Below are 24,746 nucleotides of genomic sequence, written 5' to 3' on the forward strand. Positions count from 1 at the left end.
GTACTGCAGTGGGTACCAGGTATGGCTCCTGCTGCTGCGGCAACAGCCGCGGGGTTGGAGGAGGAGGAGGAGGAGGAGGATTGCACCCCCCTGGCAGGTCCCGGGGAAGGGGCGGATGGGAGGTACGCAGTGCTCTAGGCAGGAGGGTGAACAGTGGGAGCTTGGTGCTGGGGGATGTTTAATCTGCAGAAATGGAGGCTCAGGGGTGGCCTTATCACTCTCTGCAACTCCCTGAGAGGAGGTCGCAGCCCCTTGGGGTTCGGCCTCTTCCCCCAGGCAACCAGGGACAGTATGAGAGGGCACAGTCTCAAGCTGCACCAGAGGAGGTTTAGGCTGGACATGAGGAGGGATTTCTTCACAGATTAGCCATTGGAATGGGCTGCCCAGGGGGTGGTGGAGTCCCTGGAGGTGTTTAAGGAAAGGCTGGACGCGGCACTCAGTGCCGTGGTCCAGTTGTCACGGTGGCGTTCGGCCCTAGGTTGGTCTCCATGATCTCGGAGGTCTTTTCCAGCCCAATCCCCTCTGGAATTCTGCGGTTCAGGGCTCCCCCCTGCCCGCCCGCGCCGCCAGGCGGCGCCCTCCACCCTGCCCGCCCCTCCCGCTCGTGAGGAACGCGCGCCCCCTGGCGGCGCCCAGCCCCCTGCCGCCGCGGCGGAAGCGGCGGGCGGTGCGCGCCGGTCGCGGGTCCGGGCGGCTGCCGCGCCCCGGCGGCGCGGAGTTCCCCGCTCGCCTGCGCGCCCCCGCTCCGCAGGGAGCTCGCCCGGCCGCCCTCGCCCCGCCGCCGGGAGCCGCCCCGGCCCGGCCACCCCGCGGGCACCCGGCCTCCGCGGGGGCGGCGGGCGGAGAGTAAAACCGGGCCCCGGCAGGGACGCGGGGCTGGAGCCGGACCCGCCGCCGCCAGGGCAAGGTGAGCGGGCGCTGCCGGGCGGGTGGAGGGGCCTGGCCTGGGGCTGGCCCCGCCGCCACCCCGCAGGTGCCGGGGCGGGAGGTGACCTGCCGCGGTGGCCTCTATCACCGCCGAGCTCGAGGCCTGCTTTAATCACAGAGGCTGCGGGCGGAGCGCCATGGGAACCGTGGGGGCAGCCGGGGCTGGGCCGGGGCCGTGTCCTTGTCAGGAAAGCGAGCCTCGAGCCCCTCCATCCGCCTGCAGGAGGGACCCCTGACCGGCCGGCGCAGAAGCCAGCCCACTTCTTGTGCCAAAACAAGCGCTAAACCACCCTCTAAATTCTAGAGTCTCTCCTGTCGCAGGTGACATTAGCAGGATTATCAGGGTCTTCTGATTTTTTCCGTTTATTTGGGCTTTTGTGTGTGTGTGTGTGCTTGCGATGGCAGTGTTAATGGTGGTAGAAACGCCCCCCGTGGCCGTGTGTTTTTGTGGGCAGGGACGGCGTAGCTGCTGCTTTGCAGTGTCTTTCCAGTTTGGAAGCACTGGGATGTCCTCCAGAGGTTTCACTTACGCATTGCATATGCATGCTGAAACCGTGCTGTGTGTCGTTTACAGCAGAGTGTGTTGCTGTCCGTAATCGCTCCTTCTGTCGTGGTCACTAGGGTCTCAGTGATCCCAGCATTTGCGGACTGCAGCTGAAGGCCTCCTTGTAGTTTAGTTAAGGACTTTTCTGGGTCATGTGCTAGAAGTCAGTGAGGGGAATTGTGTGTTAGCCTTGTTTCCACATCATAAAGCCTGAAGTGTAAGCGTAAGCCGGTGTACACTGTCATTAGTCAAATGAGAAATTGCGTCCTTGTGAACTTAGTGAAAAATGTAAGCTGATGCATTAGCAAGTTAGAACTTTAAAAATGTGTATTTCGAGCTGCTCAACAGCGAGTTGGAACAGACCAGTGTCGTTATCTGTTAGTAGCACTTAAGAGCTGTGTTGAATCGGTGTTCAATGTGGAACTCCTGGGCTTTTTTTGATCATAATCTGCCTTCTTCCCTTCACTGCCATTGTATCCACACAGTGATGACCTTACTGCTGCTCTTAATGAGTGAATATAGAGGGAGAAGTAGAATCTTCACAGCAAAGGTACAGGAGGCAAGAGACACAATGCGTAGTAAGGGCAACTAGAACTAGAATAAAGAAAAACATTTGCACCATCAAGGTATTCAAGCACTGGATTAGGGGCCTGAAGAAGCTTCGGGATCTCTATCCATGGAAATACTACAGACTGGACTGTAGTATGTGATTGAACAACCTGATTTAACTGGTTAGTTAGGAAGAGGTTGGACAGTGTAAATTCTGATATAAATTATCCTGTGATACTCTTCAAAATGAGGAAGCAGCATTGTTCAGGGTAGAGTTGATTGTTCCTAAGGGAAGGCAGTACTTTAGCTTTTACCTCTGTGGCTGGTAGCACAGAAGATGTTAGACCTTAATTTCTGTTGCAGGTTAGTTCACAGATATGCAAGTAAGCCTTAAAAACTGTGGTGATTACATTTGAGGTATTGCATTGAACGTTACAGGCAAGACTGACATGTGTGAACAGGACTTTAAATTTACTTGATGGAGGATTTGGGGTTTGGGGAAAGCTATAAACAATTAAAAATATATAATAAGTGGGAGAGTATAGCTATAAGTATTCTTTTAAGCTACATAATCACCTCTCAGTTCTGAAAAAATGCTTCTGTGCCATAACCCACGCTCCATATTGTTCTCTAGGTAGTAGGTGGAGCCACTGGAGAAGTCCAGGCAAAACAATCTGGTAAATATTGTGGTGTTGAATGCTAATCCTAAATCTTGCTTGGTCTCACAAGATGTGTTTCTTTTACTTGCTGTGGGTGTTTGCTGCCTGACAGGTTCTGGAGTTCGGCTCTGGCAACTGGAATGAAAAAGAGTTGCTCTCCCACATACTCTCTCTCCCATCCTTTCCCCCTTAATTCATACGGGTGAATTAAGTGCATGAAGAGACAGTGAAAGGCACTTCATAAACACTAATGCTATGTGCTTATAAGTCAGCTGCCCATCACACTGTCCTCAAGAACATGCTGAGGAGCTAAATGTTGTGTGCCTGAATTAGTCTGGAACAGGCATGGACTTTGGGAGCAAAGATCAGCTTTCTTCTCATTAATAGAAGTTGTCTTGAGTAATGTGGGTAAAGGCCTATTTCCAAAACCAAAGGCAAAGGGACATCCTTGCTCTGTCAGAATGTGAGGAAAAATTGAGATAGGAAAATAAGTGAGTTTATAAATGAGTTCTGCTCTTGTATGTTTCAATGCCCCTTAGCAAATGTGGAGTAAAATTGATCTGCTTTGTAATTTTTGTTGTCACAGGTGTTCTGAAAGCAATATTATCTTCTGTATTTCAGTCTCTTGTTTCTTGCAAAAACAGAGGAAGAGTAAAAGAATGATAGATGTACATGTCTGTCTAGGCATAGGAGCTTTGCAGTCCTACCTGCTCTAAGTCACACTCTAAAAAAACACAGCAACTTCAAGCTTAGATTCTTTTCATTCTTAGAAATGCTGTTCTTAATCCATTTCTCTCTACAAGTCTGTTTTACAGTTGCAACTTTTTTTTTTTTTCTTGGTCTTGACTAGCAGAACTTGGAATATTGACCAACCATTTTTTTCTAGCCGAGAATAATTTTTGTACCCAGAGGTATTAGGTTTGCTCTTCAAGCACTGTAGCTAAAATAGCAAAACATTCAGGTTGTCCTGTGTTTGGGAGGTGAAGTGAATAGCAAGTTGTCCCCTAAATTGTACAAAACGAAGAAAAAAAGTGTTGCTCCAGAGTTATAATAAGCCTGAAATTGCAAGCTTGACTTCTGTGGGCTGGTAACTCTTTAGGAGCTGGCACTGGAGTGGAGAGATTCTTATACATAGTCACAGTAAAGCCAGAGCAGTTAAAACTCTGAAGAGTTTTTTTTTGGTGATCTTTTTTCCTCGTCCTTTCTGCGGCCTCTCAGTGTTGTGCTCTCGGTTTTGACATTTTGCTATCAGTAAATTTCTGGGTACAAATAAAGGGCTTTCCAGGGCTGAGGCTTTCTTATTTGAGAGAGTCTTCTTCCTGAGTCATCCTATGGTTGTAGTGAGTGGAAGTGTTTGGTAGGTTTTCCTTAAAGCACTGGATTTGAGATTGTGCTGTTTCCTGTTGTAGTTAGTGCTTGAGAGATGGTTTTATTTTATTGTAACAATAAATCAGACTAATCAATACAGCTTTCTGAAATTCAGAAATTCGGTATTAATTGGTATTGGTAACAGTATAAATGTTCTGGGTCTGGGCAAGTTGAACAGTTTGCAATGAGATAAAATCCTAGTCTGAAATTAAGCAACTGCACCGTCTTTCTCCATTAGAATTGTTAGCATTTCCAGTACACAAAAGAAAAGGATTGTAAAGATCAAGTAAAAGTTTTGCTGTGTGAACTGTTATGTTTCTAATAGGTGCTGCTGGGAAGTAGGTAGATGGTATATAAATAAAATGCATCAGAGAGGTTTATTCTATGATTTAACAGTGTAGGCAGATCTATCTTTTTGGAAGATTTAGTAATGTATTTTTCTAAAATTTTATTTTAAACAGGAGATGACAGGTGGAAATGAATCCTGTACTGCAGGACCGACATCTATGTCCTACTTAACTTGCCTGACTTACATTCTGGAAGAATGGACTGGTGTGGAGGATATTGGAGATTATCTGAGTTATGCATTCTACATTTTATGGTTGCTTTTTCCACTTGTAGTAGTCTTCGTACTTCCAGGAGTTATTGTCATTCTCTTGTATGTTTCCATTCTCTGGCTTCATATTTATCAAAGGAAGAATGAAATAAAGGAAGCTTATTCCCATGATGCTTGGATAGGTGCAAGAGAAGTATTGGCAACCTTATGGGATGGGCATGGAAGAATATGGCATGGTAAGTGAGATCTAACCTTACATTAAAAACTTCTGAAGCCCTTATTCCTCGTTTAGCTTTCAAGCTTATCAGTATAGGCCTGATCATTGCTGCTGGTACATGCCAGTTCAGGCCAGGTTTTTGTCTGTTTTATGAGTGACTGTCAGTGGTGCTTGAGACAAAAGGCATTGAGATGTTTTTGCATGTAAGTTTTTTGTCTTAATGCATTTATTCCTTTGCTGCTATAAAATGAGATCTCTGTTCTGGTTAGATATATGCCCAACTTTTTAAACTGCCTTTTTTCCCCTTTTTTTTTTTTTTTTTTTCTTTTTATAACAATTTCTGGATTTCCTCATTTGAAGAAGACATGAAATGTCTGTTGTGTTAAAAACTAGATCAATTACCTGTATCGTTTCAGGGTCAATTTATGAAGGTCAATATATAAATGCCAGTTCTCTGAAAGCTAGTATGTCAGCCAGCACATGTTTAGTGTAATTTAATTGCACTGAACCAGTCTTATATAAAATGCCAAATAATGGCTAAAAGGAGCACTTAGTTACTTTTTGAAATTAACTTCAGAGCCTAACACTGTTACAGAACCCTACTTTTTTACTTGTCTTTTACTTTTTCTACTAGAATGTCAAAACTAAGGGCCTTGTTCTTTGTCCTTCTGCTATTATTTCTTTATAAAGACAGACTTAATAAATGATTTGGCGTTTCTCTCTAAGGAAATCATAAGTCTCTTTCAGAGCCATTCAGTCTAGATGCAGCTAAAGGAGAAAGAGATACTTAAGAGCAATTTACATATAGTATAAATCCTTCTTGAAAATCATCTCTATTTGTTCTCTAGTCAAAGGGAAGTGGATTTTGAAGGCATTGATAACCAGATGGTGCAGCAGCTGTATCAGATTGGCTTTGTAAGACTAAGATGTAACTTTCAAATCTGGGAAAGTACACTACATCAAAATCAACAGCTACCTCAAAGACCTTAAAATGCTCACTTCACAATAAAAAGCTATTTACTTTTTTCCCCCCAAGAAAATTATTTTTAAGGCCTTGGCTCTTTTAATCCTTAGTAACTTTTTCTTTTTATAAGGTCTGACATTTTATTTGTGCAAGAAGATTCTTACCCGGTCCCTCATTGACAGCTGTGACTTTTTTCTGCCCTACCAGCTGCTTCCCTCTTATCTATACACTTGTCTTGATAAAGAATGATATGTTTTCCAGGTTTTTTTCCCCACTTGATTCATCAGGGTATCATAAGAAGAACTTTTCCTCCTGAAATCTAACAGAATAAAAAAAAAAAAAAAAAAAAAAAAAAAAAGAAAAAGAAAAAAAGAAAAAAACCAACCCCACAACAACAAAAGCCCCAAACCAACCCCCAAACCTGGTGATTGATACCTGTAACTTTACATGTGTTATGCCAGTGCTGTGCGTGTTAGTTGGCTGGCATGGAGCACAGTTAGTGGTTCCTGGGGGTGGGACAGATGATACACTTGCAATGTGTTGCAGCTCCACAGGTGTAGAAAGTAAGATAGAGGGAGAAAAGCGCAGAGTACCTTCAGAATTAAATTGATGGAATAGGAATTGCAGACCTGATTAACTTTGGAAGAAGTGACAGGGTTTGGTTGGGAGGGGGGGGATTTGGGTGTTTTCTTTTTTGCTTATTTTATTTTAAAAAAGATACTGTAACAGGACTATTGGGTGTTAGCTGAATGTGTTCTATACGCATTCATTTTGGCATTTTGTGTTAATTAAATATATTCTGCACTGTAACTTGAATAGAAATGTGAGATCAGGAAGAATCTTATGTATGTTTATGTATTTTTCAGCTAGACATATATAGTCCCAACTAGCTTTTAGTATATAGTGATGGAAATCTGGAAAAGGTATAACTTGGAGTGAAGTAGCAAAGACAAGCTTCATATCCTGAAGTAAAAGGAGACTTAAAAATGGGTGCTGTCATGTCAAATCTTCTAAAACAGTCACTGGTGGCAATGAACTTTGGAAGGTTAATAATAGCTTGAAATAGTTGTTTCATGACTCCAATCTGTATTTGGATTTCTCTTGAATGATTGATTCAGATGACTTTCCAGCCTTGAAAACAGTGAACTGAAGAAAGAAGGATAAATTATACAGTTCGAGATAGTGAGACTGGGTGTTTTGTTTTAATGTTGGGGTTTTTTTGCTCTTTCTCAAAGTGTGGTGCCTTAAATGAAACTTATATTCTCTCTGAAGCAACTTAAATTTCCTGTAGATGCTGCAAGTTACCTCTTATTATTGGTCACTTTGCTCTTACCACTTCACAATCCATGTGGGTTTCAGTTTGTCAGCTTGCTACAAGTTAGTTTCTTTGGGGTAGAGTTGTATAAAGATTCAACATCTGTTATATTTTTAACTCCTAACAGGTTATGAGCTTCATGGTGTTGAAAATATTCCTGAAGGACCAGGACTTGTTGTGTTTTATCATGGAGCTACTCCCGTTGACTTTATCTATTTCTCAGCCAGACTTCATATAATGAAGAAGAGGCGCTGCAGAGTAGTAGCTGATCATTTTGTCTTTAGATTACCAGGTAACATACTTCATTATAAACAAACAGTTTTGGAATCCTTATTTTAATTTTTTAATTGTGTAATTAATAAAAATCATGTGGAAGGAACACAGCTTTCAGAACAGACATTCAAGCAAATTTAGTGAAAGTTTTGAAAAAGGGCATGTTCTTTACAAACAAGAATGAGACTGGCCCATGCAAGGATGGGACAAAGTCCTGTTTGGGCAACACCTTCCAATGACTCTAGAGTGTTCAGAAACAAAGAGAACGAGATCATAGGAGAAGCAGTGTTCTCTGTTTTAATCATTAGCAAAGATTTCAATAAGACGTTTCTTTTTCATTAATATAGGTAGAATGAGTGGTGTGAGCTGATTAAGAATTAAACTGTTTGGAACAAATGCCCTATAAGTTAAGAATATTAGTCTGGAGGACAATGTATTTTCTTATCCCATCCAACTCTTATCCAGTTGAGGATGGTGGGCAGTGGAATCTGTCCCCAGGAAGAGTGTTTCGAGTAGAATCTGTTTTGGAGGAAAGCTGGCAAGTGTTCAGCATGTTTGTGTGAAACGTGAGGTGAAGAGGATAGAAAATGAAAAATATGTTTAGAGCAAAATTTTGGCTGGATTGCCTAGTGAAATGCACTGCCAACTGCTGAAATTAATTATGTGAGAGTTTTTTTTTTTTTTTTGTCTGTGTGAAAAACTTTGTTCTACTTTGTTTCCCGAATTTGGTTTGTGATTAAAGTCTTGTCAAGTCACAAAATGAATTACAAGGAGCATCCTGTAGTGTACTGGTCCTTTTAGTGGAACCAACTCATGTAAGAAAACTGTCTTTTTGTTGGTATAGATTTATTCAGCTTTAGTCTCTGAAAAGAGCATTTTCATACTGATCACAGTATGGCTTTGCCTCTCCAACTGCTTTTGCCAACAGATTCATTTGTCAGTGGTTATCAAATCTTTTGCATACAGATGACTAATATAACCTACTTCATGGTGCAGATTTGGCTCCATAGTGTATCTGTATAGGCACAGTTGTTTATCAAATGGGGCATTACATTTTACTCCTTTTCTGCTTTAAAATAAGGCTCTAAGTGTGAATATACTTATGAGTCCACCAATATTGTTCAGTAGCATTGAGAAACGTCTTGCTGAATGGCTAATCTTGAAGAACTGGTTTCAGCAGTACAACATCTAGCTAACAGCTACAGGCATTCCTCAGGGATTGATACTGAGACCACTGCTACTTAGTGTTTTTATAGTTCCTCTGGATGAGGGGATGCAGCATGCACAGGAGATTTACTGGTGATACCAAGCTGGGGGAGCTACTGATATACTGAGCATTGAAGCTTGTTCTCAGAGTGACTTCATGGAATTCAACTGGCAGAAATACGAAGTTCAGCAAAAGCAAATGTAGAGCTGTGCGTCTGGGATGGAGCAATTCTGTGCAACGGTTCTCTGGATAAAGGGGGCTTTGCAGGAAAGGTCTTAGGATTCTAGTGGTCAACAAGTTGGATGTGAGCCAGCAGTGTGCCCTTACAGCAAAGAAGAGAAACTGCACAGTGAGGTTTTTTTAGCATGAATGTAGTAGCCACTGGCTTGAGTGAAGAGGTTTTTTTTCCCTTGGCAGGGCTTCTGTACAAGCACATCCCCTGATATGGTGTCCAGTTTTGGTCTGGGGCACACAGTGTACAGAGGTTGAGAGAACTGGATTTGTTTGGTCTGTACCAGATAAGGGTGGGGAAACATACTATTGCTGTCTTCAGCAACCTAGTGGGAGGGTGAGAAGAAGAGGGAGTCAGACTCTTCTCGCAGGTGCACCGTGATAGATTGAGAAGTAACAGAGACAAGTTGCAACACAGGTAATTTTGATTAGACATGTGGAAAGGTATTTTACCATGAGAGGGATCAGAGACCTGAACAGATTGCTTAGGCAAGTTGGGAATCTTCATCCCTGCAGACTTTCAAAACTCCGCTGGGTGAGGCTCTGAATAGCCTGATCTGATTTGACTGGGAGGCTGGACTAGATGACCTCCAGAACAGAATCACAGGATGATTAGGCGGGAAGAGACCTTCAAGATCATCAAGTCCAACCCATGCCCTAACACCTCAACTAAACCATGGCACCATGTGCCACATTCAGTCTTATTTTGAGCACATCCAGGGATGGTGACTCCACCACCTCCCCGGGCAGGCCATTCCAGTACTTTGAAATATTTCCCCGCAGCTCCCCCCTGGGACTAGCTATTGAGAGGCTTTGGAGGGATGTCTCAGAGGGACGGGACAAAAGATTCCAAAAGAGGTTCTTACCCCAGGATTATTCCAAGGCGTTTATTCTCAAAGAGTTCCAGGGTCCAAGAGAGAGAACAAGGAAGTGCAGAGGTCTTATCTAGTCTCCCACTCTGGGAGGATGGCTGGCACTCAGCCAATTAGGTCAAGAAAGGAAGGAAAGGTCAAACCATATGGTTTCAGGCATTAGGGGTCTTAGGGGAAAAACCATTCCCCAGAGAATTACAACAGTACTTTATCACTCTTTCATAAAAAAACTTTTTCCTAACATCCAACCTACATTTCCCTTGGCGCAGCTTGAGACTGCGTCCTCTCGTTCTGTCAGTTGCTGCCTGGAGAAAGAGATCAACCCCCACCTGACTACAGCCACCTTTCAGGAAATTGTAGAGGGTGATAAGGTCACCTCTGAGTCTCCTTTTCTCCAGGCTGAACAACCCCAGCTCCCTCAGCTGTTCCTCATAGGGCTTGTGTTCCAAGCCCCTCACCAGAACCAGAACTAGAACTTCCAGAATCTACATAATTCTCTGTTTCTGTGAAGGATTTAAGGCTGTTCAGGGAGACGAGTCCAAAGAGCCCAGAAAATATTGTGGATTGTTTCAAAATGTGACCAGTAATCTATGACTGGCAACTCAGGTAGATGCTGCTTCTCTTGTGAATGAAACCAGAAAGACTGCATAATTTTATCCTAATACTAAGGCTGTCTGATCTTGATTAAGTATTCACATTAAATTAGATGCCTTTTCAGAAGATGTTTTAACCAAAAGTTACTGTGTTCAGGGGGAATGGGAAGGGGTGGTGGTGTGTTTGGGTAGTCTGTTAGACACACATGGATGTGTCAGAATTGTGTGAGTATTAAGCATGCTTTTCTTGCATTTTGGAGGGAAAGGATGTGAAATAGAGTCATGTGAATTCTTTTTTTCTTTCTTTTATAACTAGAGGTTTGCCACAGGGAAAAACAAATCCAATATTCCAGCTTTCTGGTTCCTTTAGAGTCTTAGCTGTGTAGTGCTCAGAAATACGTTGACTTCTCTAAGTTTAGTAGAAAGCCTTTTCCCAAAGTATCAGAGAGGACTGAGATTTCACTTGTGTTCTTCTTCGTCATCCACTGCTATAGTATGGGCCATTTTTGCTTCCTAAAGTCATCTGGGAGCCCTCTTTAAAAGGTTGCCTGCTATTTTAGGTAACTAAGACAGTCCCTTTCCTGCAATGTTCCAGAGGAAAGGAGCTTTAGCTTCTTGTCTGTTACACCCACAAGGTGTTGCAGAGTATCTTGTGGACTAGATGGTGTGCAGATATATATGTGTGATTATCTACAACTGTGGAAAGTTGGATTCAATGGTCTAAATGGTTCCTCTCGGTCTGGGGTCCTAAAGGTCAACCATGGGAAGATGATGACAACCTTGCCATCCTGTTACACGGTAGCTGACAAGACCTGATGTTACGGTCACTGGGGCAAAGATAGAAAAATGCACAAGTTGAGAGTGGTGTTACATGCATTAGTGGGTAGTCTCCAAAGGGTTTTCAAACATTTCTGCCAACACAGTCTTGTGGAAAATAGGAGAAGAGTATATTGGGGCAAAAGACAGAGTTCAGGTTGAACTGTGGAATAAGATTAGGTTTGAACTTCTTGGTGTCTGTAACAACATGTTCTGAATGGCTGAAAAATTTGTGTTTAGATAATTTTGAGAGTTGTTTTGTAGTTTAAAATGGAAAACCAGATTCTTGGTCCCTTCCATGCAGTGCTACCTGGTACTACCCCAGTGTTTCTTCTAACTTTGTGGTGACCTTTGCCTTGGACACAGGTACCCTGGCTGTCCTTTCAGGGCCATTGTGTCAGATTCTGTTTCTCAGCTGCTTTAAGGGAGCCAGGTTCTTCTTTGGTACTAAAGCAGAGATATCAATAGTAATGTGTGATCTGCTAGCAAGGCTGTGAAGTACAGCTCAGAATGTAAAGTTGATACTCAAAGTCAAGGGAGGAAATACAGCTGAGAAATTTTGTGAAGACTTGAAACCTCCCTGGACTACTATTCTGTGGTGCATTTTTTATGTTTGTATTCTGTCAATATTCTATCCTTTTTTTTACTGATATATGAACTGGGCAGACTCATGGTGTTCCTTTGTCACACACCCCCTCACCCCTTCCCCAGTGTGTCCAATGCAGAAACGGTGTTGTCGCAGTCTTTGCTTCCTTGGAGTCTCTTTTCCTGCTCATTACTTTTTTTTGTCTGTCTCCTGAGCTCACTGACAGAAAGGACTGAGACAGGCAGCTTTTTACCACCCGGTACATTCCAGAGAGCTTTAATTAGTTTGGGAATGTCAAGCATTGTAAAAATCAGTTATTGAAAAATCCCACAAAAAAAAGTGGCTGAAAGAAATGAATTTCAATTAGGTAAATTCTATTTCAGGTGTTCCTCCATGCAAATGCTACTAGATGAAGACTGAGTGTCATCAGCAGTGTGTGAGGCAGGCACAGCGAAATATGAGACAGGTGTAATGCAGCTTGTGTTCTGTGGCCATGCGTACGGACAGATCCGGATTGGGTATAGAGATGAGTTGGGAGTAGTTGTGCTCACACCAGCTACAAAGACTAGTTAAAGATCAGAGTTTAGTTAAGACTAAACTGATAATGTGTTGCCTCATGCTTTTCTTCCCAAGCCCTTCATTTATGCAAGCTGTAAGAGAAGACAGATTGTCTTCTTAACTTTGTTTAGGCTCTCCTTTAGCATGTGTGTACATGTAACAAATATGTGTTTATAATCACAGCTATTCATTTGTTATTAGGAGGCAAACTTGACTAGATCAGTTCTTTGTCTGTGGCTGATAATGTTCTTTGCTTCAGTGGGAAACTTTAAGAAACAGAAATAATGTTTCCCTTACTGCCTAGTCATTCAAAGTTACCATTTTGGTTTGCACTACTCATAAGTACTGTATAATTTTAAAATCTATTGAACCAACTGAACAGGACTTATTTCTTGCAAGCAGAGGTCTGTGGTAATTATGTCCTTTAACAATAGGATAGTTGTCTAAATTCATCAGATATGTTCCTTTTGATGCTTGTAGCAAATTTTTGGTGTTCTTGAAGAAAATACAGTCTGAATGACAGTCAAATTCAAGGTGATATGAAGAGTTTATGTAATCTTAGGTCAAAAACTTCAGTTACAATATTAACAGAAGGTGAGTGTACCCAATTGAGGCTTACCAGATGCCTCTGTGTATGAAATGGCATCCAGGTTCTCACAGACTGAACCACAGTCAATTGCTGCAGTGATCCATAATTCAGAGAGTGATGCATTTTCCGTCATTCTCCTTCTTGCACACGACTGTTCTTTGCAAAGTTCACAAAAGAGAACCACAACAGTTTCCTGGTATTGCTTCTTGTTGCTCTCTCTTTGGACTATGCTATGTTTGAACAGTAGAGCTTGAGCAAGGAGCTAGTGCCCTTGAGTCAAACAACTCCTTTGAAGGCACACATGAAAGATATCACAGAGTGCTTGACAGTTCATTTTCAGTTTAATCATGGCTGTGGGATAACACCTAACTTTCCTGTGACAAAAAGCCACTGAAACCCCTAAATCTTCAACTTCCAACCCAAAATCTGTAGTTTGGACTTCATGCTTCAGTCCTTCTCAGGGATTTGGGGCCACAGCTTATTAGACAATTAAGTTTTAGCCATAGTGTTCTGTGCTGGGAATCTGTACTCAATGGTAGTATGAATTAACATTTTCTGAATTAATATTTTCTTACCCTACAGGTTTTAGAATACTCCTTGAGGTACATGGAGTTTTACATGGACCAAAAGAAGCTTGTGTCAGGACTCTGCAGAGTGGCCATCTGTTAGCCATTGCCCCAGGGGGAGTTCGGGAAGCACTCTTCAGTGATGAAATGTATACTATTTTATGGAGTGATCGAAAGGGCTTTGCTCAGGTGGCCATTGATGCAAAAGTGGTAAGTATGGTGCATCATGGAAGAGAAGCAAAGAAAGTTATTACTACTTTCTTCCAGAAAAAGCTGTTTTGATTATTATGTATTTGATGTTAGATTTCTGACGTCATGAGTATGGTCTACTTGCTCTAACAACTACATTTCAAGACTCTTTTTGTTGCTTTTGATAGATAAGAAGGCTTTAGAGTCAGCTAAGAATAGTGTGGTTAGGAAATACAGAGTTTAAAAGAGCAAGAGATGAAATACAAGATAGTTTCTCCTTATAAGCATGTGTGGTTTTACACACCTGGTTAGTATTGAGATGGCTTAGCCCTCCATGACTAGCATGGTTGGGAAACAACCTGACATCAGAGTCATGGGATATCTTGAGTTGGGAGGGACCATCAGGATCATGGAGTCCAACGATGTTTCTGTTTCTTCTGTCAAGTGTGGTGTGATCCGCCAGGGTATAGACTGACTGCCACTTCATCCTATATTGGCATTTTATGGTAGTGAGGGATGTTCAGGGCTGGTCACTGGCGTGAACAATGTCCCAGCATTTGCCTTGGTCAGCAGGCAGGTAGTTATTCATAGGGGACCAACTGTTAAGGCCTAACATTGTGTGATATATTTGAATTGTATCTATTTTAGTAATCATTTCAGAGTCCCTCTCATTCTAGTTTTGTACTTGGAAGATGTGTGCATATGTCCATAGTTCTGCATATACCTAGTTTAAAAGCAAGTCTCACACCAGGAGTTTTATATTTAGTTGCCATCAGAGACAGACTAGTTAAATCTCTGTGTTTTATACAAAAATAGAACATCTATAAGACCCAAGTGTGCATCATTTTTCTCACAAGGAAAATAGCACTGTTTAAACATGTATTTTCAACAGGTTTAGATTTTACTAATGTATTGTATGTAATAGCATGTGAAAGGCCATACTTGAGATTCAACCATGATTGTAATAGTTGCATTTTATTTTATGTGTTTTTGGTTCCCTTTATGCACTCACAAGGGTCTTGTAGCTTCACCCCCCTAAAAAAAGCCCTGAGAGACAGTAAAATAGAAAGAGTGTCAGAGGCAGGCTGAAAGTGGGAAAAAACATCTTTATTTAGATTAAAGATGAACTTTTAAGTCACCTTGAATCTTAAACAGAACTCCTCATGGAAAGAAAAATGTGTCTGAAACATCAGAAAAACGTGTCTAAAACTGGGACCTTCAACTTGTTGAAGTTGTCTTATTTCAGCAGATTTTTTTGAATTTCTGTCATATAAACAAAGATTTCTACCTCTGTGTCAAGAGTAAGATGTTCCAAATAAGATTGTTCTAGAATAAAGACATTTGTATGCATTCAGTTTAGGCTGCTGCACTTCTTTTTATTCTCTGTAATTATTTACAGACTTTTTTTTCCTCTCAAAAAACCCTGAACTTGATGCGTGTCTGAAAAGTTACATGTGCTAGCTCATCTCTGTGCTCGTCTTTAAAAAGTTTAAAAGAATTTCAGTTCATGAAAATCCCATGAAGAGTTCTGTATTTCTAATGATACTGTGTACAGTGGGCACATAGTATAAAATGATACTGAAAAACTTTATATAGTCACTGGCCCCCTCATAGTTCTTGTAAATATTGACAGCTGTTTGCAATTTTAAAAACAGCAATAAAAACTTGAAATACTCAACACCATTCCAAGTACTCATCATCAGAAATAAGGCAGGGACGTGTATTGAATATGACACATCGAGTGTGAGGCAATACCATCAGCATAGCAGAGAGAAATCAGACAAGTTTAGTGTCCCAATCCTGTGAATCCTTCCCTTTGAGCATAACTACAAATTAGGTAAGAGGTTTAAACACTTAAGTCACAACTGTGACTTGCTAGATCGGGGGAGGGATGCCTAAATGCTCCATACGTTCCGAAATTCTGGACTGCTCTAAGAGGAAAATAGACTTGCTGAAACAGTGACTCACTGAAATCTTGTGGTATTCTCCAGTTTGAAACCTCATGGCAGAAGGTCATAGAAGAACTTCAGAATACTTGTTTTGCTCTCTATATATCATTGTGTGATAAACACTTCTGAAATTAATTTTCCTGTTGAGTTTAAGTGAGGTAGAAGTTTTTTAGATAGTGCTATCTTCCTTGAATTCTTAATTATTTTTTTTCCCTCCTAGCCCATCATTCCTATGTTTACACAAAATGTTCGAGAAGGCTTTAGGACATTAGGAGGAATAAGTAAGATATTTTCTATTTTTCTGTAGTTTATTTTTCCATATGTGTTTAGCCTATCGCTGTAGAAATAATCCTCATAAGTCTGAGATTTAACACAGCCTTGTTTCTTGATGTTTGGTCTCTGGTAGAGTTCAGAGGTGTTTTTAGGATTTAATATCAGCATTAGATGTAATATTGTCTCATTAAGTTATTTTCCACTTAACAGTGGAAATGTTCTTGTACTTTTACACAAGCAGTAAAATAAAGAAAAAAGGAGCTAGAAAAAGGCAGGAAGATTTAAAGCACTTTTTTCTCTGCTTACATCTGCTAGGCCAACCCTAGGTTTTCTGCTGTCTGTTAAGAAGCAAAGCAAACAGGTTTGCAACTGACACGTAATTCCTGTTCTCCTAAAGTTCTCTGCTTACACCTCTACCTGTACTTAAAGTTTGAATGGTTTGAACTACATTTAATCTGTAATTGCTTTTCTATTCTGCACTAGGCTTGTGGTTCCTCACAAAACCTTGCATTTGGCAGCTCTCCTTCCTTATCTCTATGGAACTTGCAGCCAGAACATGAATAGATGGGTTTTTTGGCTGAAGAGTCTGGGATGATTAGATGCCCACATCTTTGCTCATTTGCTAGTCTTAAACTCCCTCTTTTATTATATTCTCTTAGTTACTATCTAGCAGAGGGGCCTTAACAAGTCTCCACAACACATGTTCTGCCTCAAGTGCCTCATCATCACCTTCACCAGAGGGCTGCAGGGCATCACAGTGCTGTTTCTCTCCCCCTCCGTTTAAGAGCTATATATTGCATGGAGAAAGCCAAGGCATCAGATGCAGAAGCTGGAATAATTCACACATTTGTCATGTTATACAAAAATAAACAGCAATTAATTGTTGCTGTGTTCGGGAGAATCCCAAACAGAGGAAATTGAAACAAAAATGATTTATGCTACTTGCATTCTACAGCAGAGGAGTGTAACTTCTTGATCACTGGAGGTGTTACTCCAGTTTCAGTAGTTTTATCTTTGTTTTTATAGGTTGTGTACAGAAAATTCCACATCTTGATCAGTAAGGATTTTCTTATGCCAGCACCCCAGTTAATGGGAGTTTCTTTTTTGAAATTGAGAAAGATAATATTAGTGCACATTTTTCAAAGACTTTCTTCTGGGTACATTTGGGATAAATGCTTAGAAGGTGGCATGTGGAGAGGAATGTGTCATCTTAGAGTGGATTGAAATACCTGTTTTTTCTCTCTTTTTATATGGTTTCACTGCAACCAGTGCGTGTGATCTGAAAGAGCAATTCAGTATATTAGCATGACTGACTTATAGGCAGATAAGGCTATTTGTGATCCTCTAGACCTCAGTGGGACTGAACATTCATTTTTCCAATACTAGTTTCTAATGCTAACCTGTCAAATGAGCTGAACCTGTAACCTATATTGCCTAGCATTCTCTCCCTCTCCAGAGAGGCAGCTATTGAATGTCTCTCCTCTTTCTTCTGGTTTCAGCTACTCTTTGGAGGAAAGATTTCACACCAAGTTAGGGTAGAAATAAGTCTGATATAAGCATTAATGCAGCTTTTAGGAAATGAAAGTCAAGGTAGGATAGCACTTGAGATGACACATTGTTTGAAGGTCTAAGTTGGGGGCTAGATTACTTTGCAAGCCAGTTTCAATGTTAAGACATAGTGGGAACAAAAAGCTTTACAGAATAATCCCAGTCTCTCTCTCTCTCTCTCTCTCTCTCTTCCCTCCTTTACCCTCCCCCTCTCCCCTTGTCCCTTCCCCACCTTTCTTTCTCCTGCTTTCCACTGCATTTTTTCACATTAGAAATACTTAGGTCGCTATATGAACGTATTAGATTGCCAGTAGTACCTCTGTACGGGGGCTTTCCTGTCAAGCTACGTACATTTATTGGAGAACCCATTCCATATGATCCAAATATGACTGCTGAGGAACTAGCTGCAAAGGTAAGATAGATATCTGTATATGTAAATTTAAAATAATGAATGTTCTGATAAAAACTACTGCCAAGTCTTGTCAAGTGATTTCTGTCTAGGAACCAGTCATAGAAATTGGTGGAATCATGGTAAGTTTTGTACTTGCCTAACTCTGAATGTCATTCTTAAACACTATCTTTTTATTACTACAACTTGCAGATGCTCTAGGTCTTTTAAAGTTAATTGCACCCTGTATTTGCTTTGAGAAACAACTTGCTTTAAAGACTGAAGAAGTTTGGTCAGATAAGACAGCTCTCAGTTGATAGAGAGAAGCACTTCACCCAGGAGGAAGCATTCTGCTTCCTGGTGTTTTCGGAAAGATACTAAGGAAGTCTTTCAAACATAGCAAATCTATGTTCACAAACTATTGGAATTACATACATTAAAAGAAAAAGGTAAATAATTTCACTGCTTTTTCCATTGTGTTTTTCCATTTTGTCCAGCTTCTAACCCAGCAATTTAACTTCTAAATGTTCCTCTAATTTAGATTTAGATGCTTTATAGAAAGGATTTTCAGGTCCTTATGTTCATTCCGTTTATTAATAGATTCACAGTGCAAAGACATAAACCAGATAAGTGGTGGAGCAGTGAGATGGAGTGGGCTGAAATAGGTATTTTTGAAGACTCCACAGATGGTCATTTATAATATTCTGAAAACTTAACTTGAGAGACTTTTCTTGACCATGCAGGTGGCAGTTCAGTTGTCTCTTTGACTGTTTACCCTATGATTACATCTGTGCAAAAAGACTCTTAAAATGTTTGTCTGCAATATCCTAGACCCTGGTTATGGAAAACTGGTTGTTTCTTTTGTGGGGTCACTCTGACAGGACCACAAAACTGCTGGCTTTCAGCAGAGAATGTGTTTAAGTTACTTTCAAACATGCATTGGCATCTTACATTTATGCCAACCCTCACTTACTTCTGACTTTAGTTCAGATTCTGCTAGATAAGGCCTCTAGAATGTGAATTCTCTAGAATCCTATTTAGGTAGAGTGATTTTAAAGTTGTGTCTCATGTTTCAGGCTATGGCACAGTATTCATTATCCCATTATACAGAGCAAAAAATAAAGCTCAAATTTTTTACCTTATACAAATTTTAGATCTGTAGAGTAACTTAGGACCAGATGTATAAAGTCCTTCTACAAGGACTTAACAGTTGATCACTTACTTCAAATAAACAGTGGGAGCTTGTGCCAACAAACAACGTTCCATCAACCTTTGCCCTTGCTGTCCACTGGTTTACAGAGGCAAATAATTCTCTGTTCTTCTGTTTCTGGCCTTAAGAATTCACAAGCCTGTGCTTCTCTAGGCAGAATAGGAAGTGTGTTCTCACCACAGCTTTTGCATGTTGCCATGCTTTTCAATGTTCCTTATAGAGCTTTTATATAATAAGAGTAACTGCTGTTGCATACCTTGGCCTGTTTGTTTTGTGAGTGAAAGTGAAGGCTGCTGTCACATGCAGCTAAGCGGTGTGAGCATGTGTCACAGGACCAGTTCCTTTAGGGGCCTTGGGTCCAGAGGGCATTACTTTGTACAAGTCAAATGTGCTGAGACACAGTGGTGTTTCCAGTGCCGCTTCTGAGCATGTGTAGAATCAAAGTTGATGCCCACTGGAGGAGTGTTATTGATGCAAATGTGGGCACAGGCAGGAGTTTGACTTGCAGTACATCATGCAGGTGTTTAACGTGTTTTATAGATCTAAGTCTCTTCTTGAGTTTACTCTGTAGTCATTTGACTCTTGTGTATTACTAATACAGCTTGTCATCACAGCTGCCAGACATCAGACATACTAGTTTGTTGGTCTGTTTCATGACAGTGTTGCCACAATCACATCCTGTGGGCTTAAATATGGAAGAACAGTATTTTGAACTTGCAATAGTTCTGTGGTATTTGAAAGGATTAAAAAGAGCCTAGAAATTGTGTTATTATATGAGCAGTATGTAGATGAGGTTTTCTGATCAAAATCTTTTCTCTTTTTCCTACAGACAAAAGCAGCAGTCCAAGTTCTCATAGAAAAACATCAGAAAATTCCAGGAAATATATTTAGAGCTTTAATGGAACGATTTCAAACACAAAAGAAAGAAGATTAAGGTTTTCTGAACTTAAACTTCTCTAACTACTGTTTAGTTATAGTATTCTTAAAGTCACATTTGTAAATTATTCATTCTTCTAACAATAGGTTTTAAATACTGTCCTAAGGATATGGCTGTATAATTTAAGATACAGGTCACTTGCCCTTGCCCTTTCCCCTTCAAGCTCAGGAACCCAAACTTCAATTCATTCATAATGGGGCAAAGTTTAATTTTTGATAAATGCATTCCTACCTTGGAAGTGTCTACCAGCTACCTTGGGTTGTTGATTCTGGGTTTGTTTTGGGTTCTTTTTTTCCAAATAATACTTCAAGCCTTTATGTGTATGGTCTGTCTTCCTTTTGGTCTTTCATTGTCTCCCATCCCTACCAGGATGGATCTCTAACCTGAATGTCAAACCCTCTGCAGAGCTGGAGTCTTATTGTCTTGACCCTCATCGGTGTAAGGAGGTTCTATGGGCCAGATTAATGCCCTACAACATGTTTGAAAACTTTGCTAACATTGTTACTCTCACCCTCCTGGGAAACAGTTCACCATTTTTGGCCTGAAGAACCTCTAGCAATGCCTGCAAAACCTGTGTTGCAAAGTGTTTAGTTTTGCTGGATGAGCTCAGAAAGGGTTCAGAGTAGTGAAAATTGATTGGAGAACTAGAGTGATCCAAGGAGGTTTGTTATGGAAACCACTCCAATGGTATGAATGAGAACCCTACAACACAACTGCTATTCCAAGCCAAGGCATATTGGATATCTTCCCTTGAGTAGAGCCTTGTCCCATTTATTTCTCAGTTAATCTACAAGTTGGTTTTTTTTTTTTTTGAAATAATGAGCCAAGCATTCAAACATCAGAAATGGGAGTACTGTTTAGTAACATGAGCTCAAAAACCTGTTTTTTGATGGAAAGAGAAAATTGTTACAGCGCTGTAAAAGCAGTAGTTTTTTTGAAAAACAGGATTGGCATTCCCAAATACTCTTTAGATTTAGTATGTGGATAAACTATTAAATATATTCTTCTAACAGTTATTTATGTAAGTTAAATAATGAAGGAGAGGGAAGTTCTGTTTACTTTCCTTAAGGAAAAACAGTTGAATCAACAGGAGAGAGTTGTAAGCTTAGGCTTTTGTGCACTTACAGCAAATTATATTATTATATTTTTTCTTAGCTAAAGCCTATGGTTTTATTGTCCAAATAGGAAATATCTGAAATATTTCTTCTAATTTCCAGGAATTCCAATCTACAGTTCTTAAATTAACATCTAGGAATTTTTTAGTTCTGGGATAAGGATAAATTCCTTCAGAAAAGACAAAAGAGGATTTTGCCGTATGATGTGGTTGCCTTTCAATATTGTTGAGGTTTGACCTTTTCTTAAAAAAAATATACACCCCCCAAAAAACCCCCAACAAATAACCAGCATTTGAAGGAGCAGTTGTATCTGGTATAGTAGTCATTCCTCTCACCATTTAAGCACATACTTTGCTTTATGCTCTTTTAAATGTGTAAATTAGTGACATTGTGTAAGTGCATGTGGGTGATGCCCTGTATTAGAAAAATATCACTTCATGGGAAATAGTCTATCAAATGTGGTTTACAAGAAGCAAAAGGCTTACTTACTTTGATGCCTAGAGAGGCTACCTGGAACAGAGGCTAGACAGAGTTAAAGGAATAAAGCAGGTATTTATTAAAAGGCTTTCAAAGGATACACCTTGGGCAGTACAAGAGCCCGTCTGTGGCTGTATCCAAGTTGGACCCAGAATGGACCCAAGAATGGACAACCAGACACGACGACGTTTCACACTTATAATTAAAGCTTTGGTCCATTTGCATATTGGGGCCAATTGCCCAATTCCAGCTTCAGGTTATGAAGTCCCATCCTCCCAGATTTCTCTCCTCAATTCACTGTTATTTATACTTTTTGGACCTGAAGCTGCAACGGTGTTCTTGGTTCCCAGACTAGAAAAGGATTGTTTTGTCTAACTAAACTGTGAAGAGAACTTGCTAACACTTTATATGAAGTTCAGAGTCACATACTAATGCAGTATAGAATATGGAATATATGAAAGCTAAAACTTAGGGCATCAACTTTATGGTATTATTTTATACCAAAAATATTTTACATGGTGTTAAATTTTTTAAAGCTTTGGGAAGAATCATGGTATATAAAAGCAAATGCCCAGTCTGAAGTTTTTGAAATGACTTGGGTTTTACTTGAAGGCAAGATTATTCCTTTTAATTTATTGGACTGTGTTTCAAAAATACTGTTAACACAGCATGTCATTAAAAGTGATAATGCTAAATTCCTGTATTGAAGTATAACTTAAGTATGACTTTTTTTTACTGTCCATCTTGAGAAAAATGTACATCAGTCTATGTAGCGAACATCTCAAAGGCAGCTGAGCATCTTTTGTGTTGAGGTTGCATAGATGTAAAAGAAAGCTCAATCTAAAAGGTTCCTTTAGACATGAAACAGACATTGTTATCAGATTTTGTAAAATTTGTTTTATTAAGTATGTGGGCTATTTGCTGCAATTTTGTCCCTTTAAGTATTGAAAGATCAGTATAAAAATGAAGGGCAGTGTTGGTACTCTCTAAGTGTTCATATTTGTATAGACTTTTCATATTTATTTCTATATATTAAAAATATATAGAAGACGCCTTTTGAATAAAATTGACAACTGGAACAGACTTCTGAAGTTTTGTGTTGTGTTTGAACTAAATGGAATGATAGATGGCCTGTCCTGCTGAACCTTGAGTGGTTTTGAGCATCATCTCCTACCCCTGAGATGCCTTTCTTTCCTTGCTGTGGCTGAACAGGGATGGAAGGAACAAAGCCCCAGAAAGAATGAAAGGAAAAATAATTCAAACAAAGTGGAATAAAGGAAAAAAGTCACATAAACAATAAGGTCTGAGTTTTAGTAGTTGCAGCCCATGCTGCAGAAGGCCTTTACAAGCACTGCAGTATCACTTTAGTTAAAAGTTCTGCAATAGGAAATAGGCCATAAATACTGACTAGTAAGGTTTATTTGTACATCTTTGGGGTGTGAATTATTGCCTACTTAGTTTTATTGAAAAAGAGGCTGACAGGGATAGAGTCTCACAAGTAAGGTTATAGACCCGCCATCCTTTTAGCTGTGCATAAAGCAGAAGTATTCAAGGGGTTAGACTAAACCACTGATTGTCTGGTTAGCCTTTAGATACACTGAAGATATTACATGTTCCACTATGTGAGCAGCATAAGCAGGATATGTATTTTTAGGCTGTTTGGAAGTAGACCAACTGCTGTACTGACAGGTATTCATCATTATCTCTCAGCAAGACCCAAATCTCCTACTGGCCAATTTACTGTCCTGTTGTGTAATAGCAGAGCTCAGTTTGAACATCTATTATTAGGATGCTTTCACATGAAATTAATCTGCAAATGCAAGGTAGAGCACTTAATCAGCACTGTCAACACAACTGTGTGGCTCATCCGGTATGGGGTTTGCTGTACAAGTATAGCATTATGTTGCTTCATCCTATTATTCTGTGGAGAAGATACAGCTATGATGACAATGTGTTAGCTCTACTGTGCTTAATCCCTATTAAGCCCATCATAGACGCTAGGATGCTTTTCTTGGTGTTACTTTTGCATCAAAAAATTACCGTACCAAAAGTGAATGTTGAAAGTGCACGGAATTGCTGCACGAACATAGTAGCACTGAAAATACATGTAAAGATAATTTTCAAAAATGTGTCTGCTAAAACTTCAAGAGACAATCTGATGGCACTTTTCTGTTCTCTTCGCCTTTTTTTTTTTTTTTTTTTTTTTTTTTTTTTTTGTATTGGTTTGGTTTTTTTTTGTGGGGTTTTTTATGACCCAGAACTAGTCAAAGGAAGTGAAAGTCTCAAAATTATGAATGTGAGCAGAAGGCTGGAGTATCTCTTGTTTGAAGGCAGGCTGAGAGAGTTGGGGCTGTTCAGCTTGGAGAAGGGAAGGCTCCAGAGGAGCATTGGAGCACTTTCAGTACCTGAAGGGGGGTACATGAAAGCTGGAGAGGGACTTTTGACGAGGCCATGTAGTGACAGGACAAGGGGGGTGGCTTTAAACCAGAGTGAGTAGGTGTAGATTAGATATTAGGGAGAAATTGTTGACTGTGAGAGTGCTGAGGCACTGGAAGAGGTTGCCCAGAAAATATTGTGGAGGCCTCATCCTTGGAAGTGTTTAAGGCCAGGTTGGATGGGGCTTTGAGCAACCTGGTCTAGTGGAAGGTGTTCCTGCCCATGACAGGGGGGTTGGAACTGGATGATCTTTAAGGTCCTCTTCCAACCCAAACTGTTTTATGATTGCATGATACTTTTCTCATCATGGGTTATTTGCAATATTTGCTTGTCTGCCTTTTTTTACATAATTTTGTGTTGCACAGATGGTTGCAGATTTGCCACTTGCAACCTTGAATTTTGTCACAGCATACATTGCATGCATACCATATGTTGCTTCCTGAAATATTTTAAAATTGTTAAAATTATCTCTTTATGTCAGAAAATTGGTCATAAAGATGTAACAAACTTTTGAACTGTAGGGAGCACTTTCTTAAAACCTGAAGTGTTTACTAACACTTCTCGCTTTTGCCTGTATGTGAAACATTGCAAGGTGAGATGCCATTTGGAATTAATATCAGGCTGCATATATAAAGCAGACCCAATTTTTTTTTTTTCCCACCATGGAGCTGAGTCAGCTGTTGTAGAGCAGTTCTTGTTCCACTGGGCCTTGTCTGTCTGTACCAGTTACTGTAATGAATGAATGCAGCACAACTCATCACCTTTGGCTTTTGTTTTCCAGCTAAAACCATGCCATGCTCTGGAAACATGAGATGCCCAAGTTCTTACAAAACA

At 40.4% G+C, this 24,746-nt stretch overlaps 1 protein-coding gene across 3 annotated transcripts; it reads left to right on the top strand.

Annotated features, from left to right (window-relative positions):
• On the top strand, window positions 1-22,553 carry LOC136288270 (DGAT1/2-independent enzyme synthesizing storage lipids-like). Of its 3 annotated transcripts, none has more exons than XM_066181221.1 (7): window positions 1-19; window positions 4,509-4,839; window positions 7,227-7,391; window positions 13,407-13,600; window positions 15,749-15,809; window positions 17,622-17,761; window positions 19,777-22,553. In XM_066181221.1, exons 2-7 carry the CDS (start codon window positions 4,512-4,514, stop codon window positions 19,879-19,881), a joined length of 993 nt encoding a protein of 330 aa, XP_066037318.1. In that variant the 5' UTR covers window positions 1-19; window positions 4,509-4,511; the 3' UTR covers window positions 19,882-22,553. The 3 variants fall into 3 exon arrangements, with proteins under 3 accessions (XP_066037318.1, XP_066037310.1, XP_066037328.1); XM_066181213.1 differs by lacking the exon at window positions 1-19 and adding an exon at window positions 689-907; XM_066181231.1 differs by lacking the exon at window positions 1-19 and adding an exon at window positions 1,228-1,248.
• The last annotated feature ends 2,193 nt before the right edge of the window (window positions 22,554-24,746 follow it).

The sequence above is a fragment of the Chamaea fasciata genome, unplaced genomic scaffold (assembly GCF_029207755.1).
Source record: "Chamaea fasciata isolate MVZ Bird 193981 ecotype frontalis unplaced genomic scaffold, bChaFas1.0.hap1 SCAF_1, whole genome shotgun sequence".
Taxonomy (NCBI): Eukaryota; Metazoa; Chordata; class Aves; order Passeriformes; family Sylviidae; genus Chamaea; species Chamaea fasciata.

Coding starts and splice junctions, on each gene's coding strand:
- LOC136288270 (XM_066181221.1), top strand. CDS start 4,512: ATGACAGGTGGAAATGAATCCTGTACTGCAGGACCGACATCTATGTCC. Junction 15,810..17,621: donor TAGGACATTAGGAGGAATAA/GTAAGATATTTT, acceptor TTTTCACATTAG/AAATACTTAGGTCGCTATAT. Junction 17,762..19,776: donor CTGAGGAACTAGCTGCAAAG/GTAAGATAGATA, acceptor TTTTTCCTACAG/ACAAAAGCAGCAGTCCAAGT.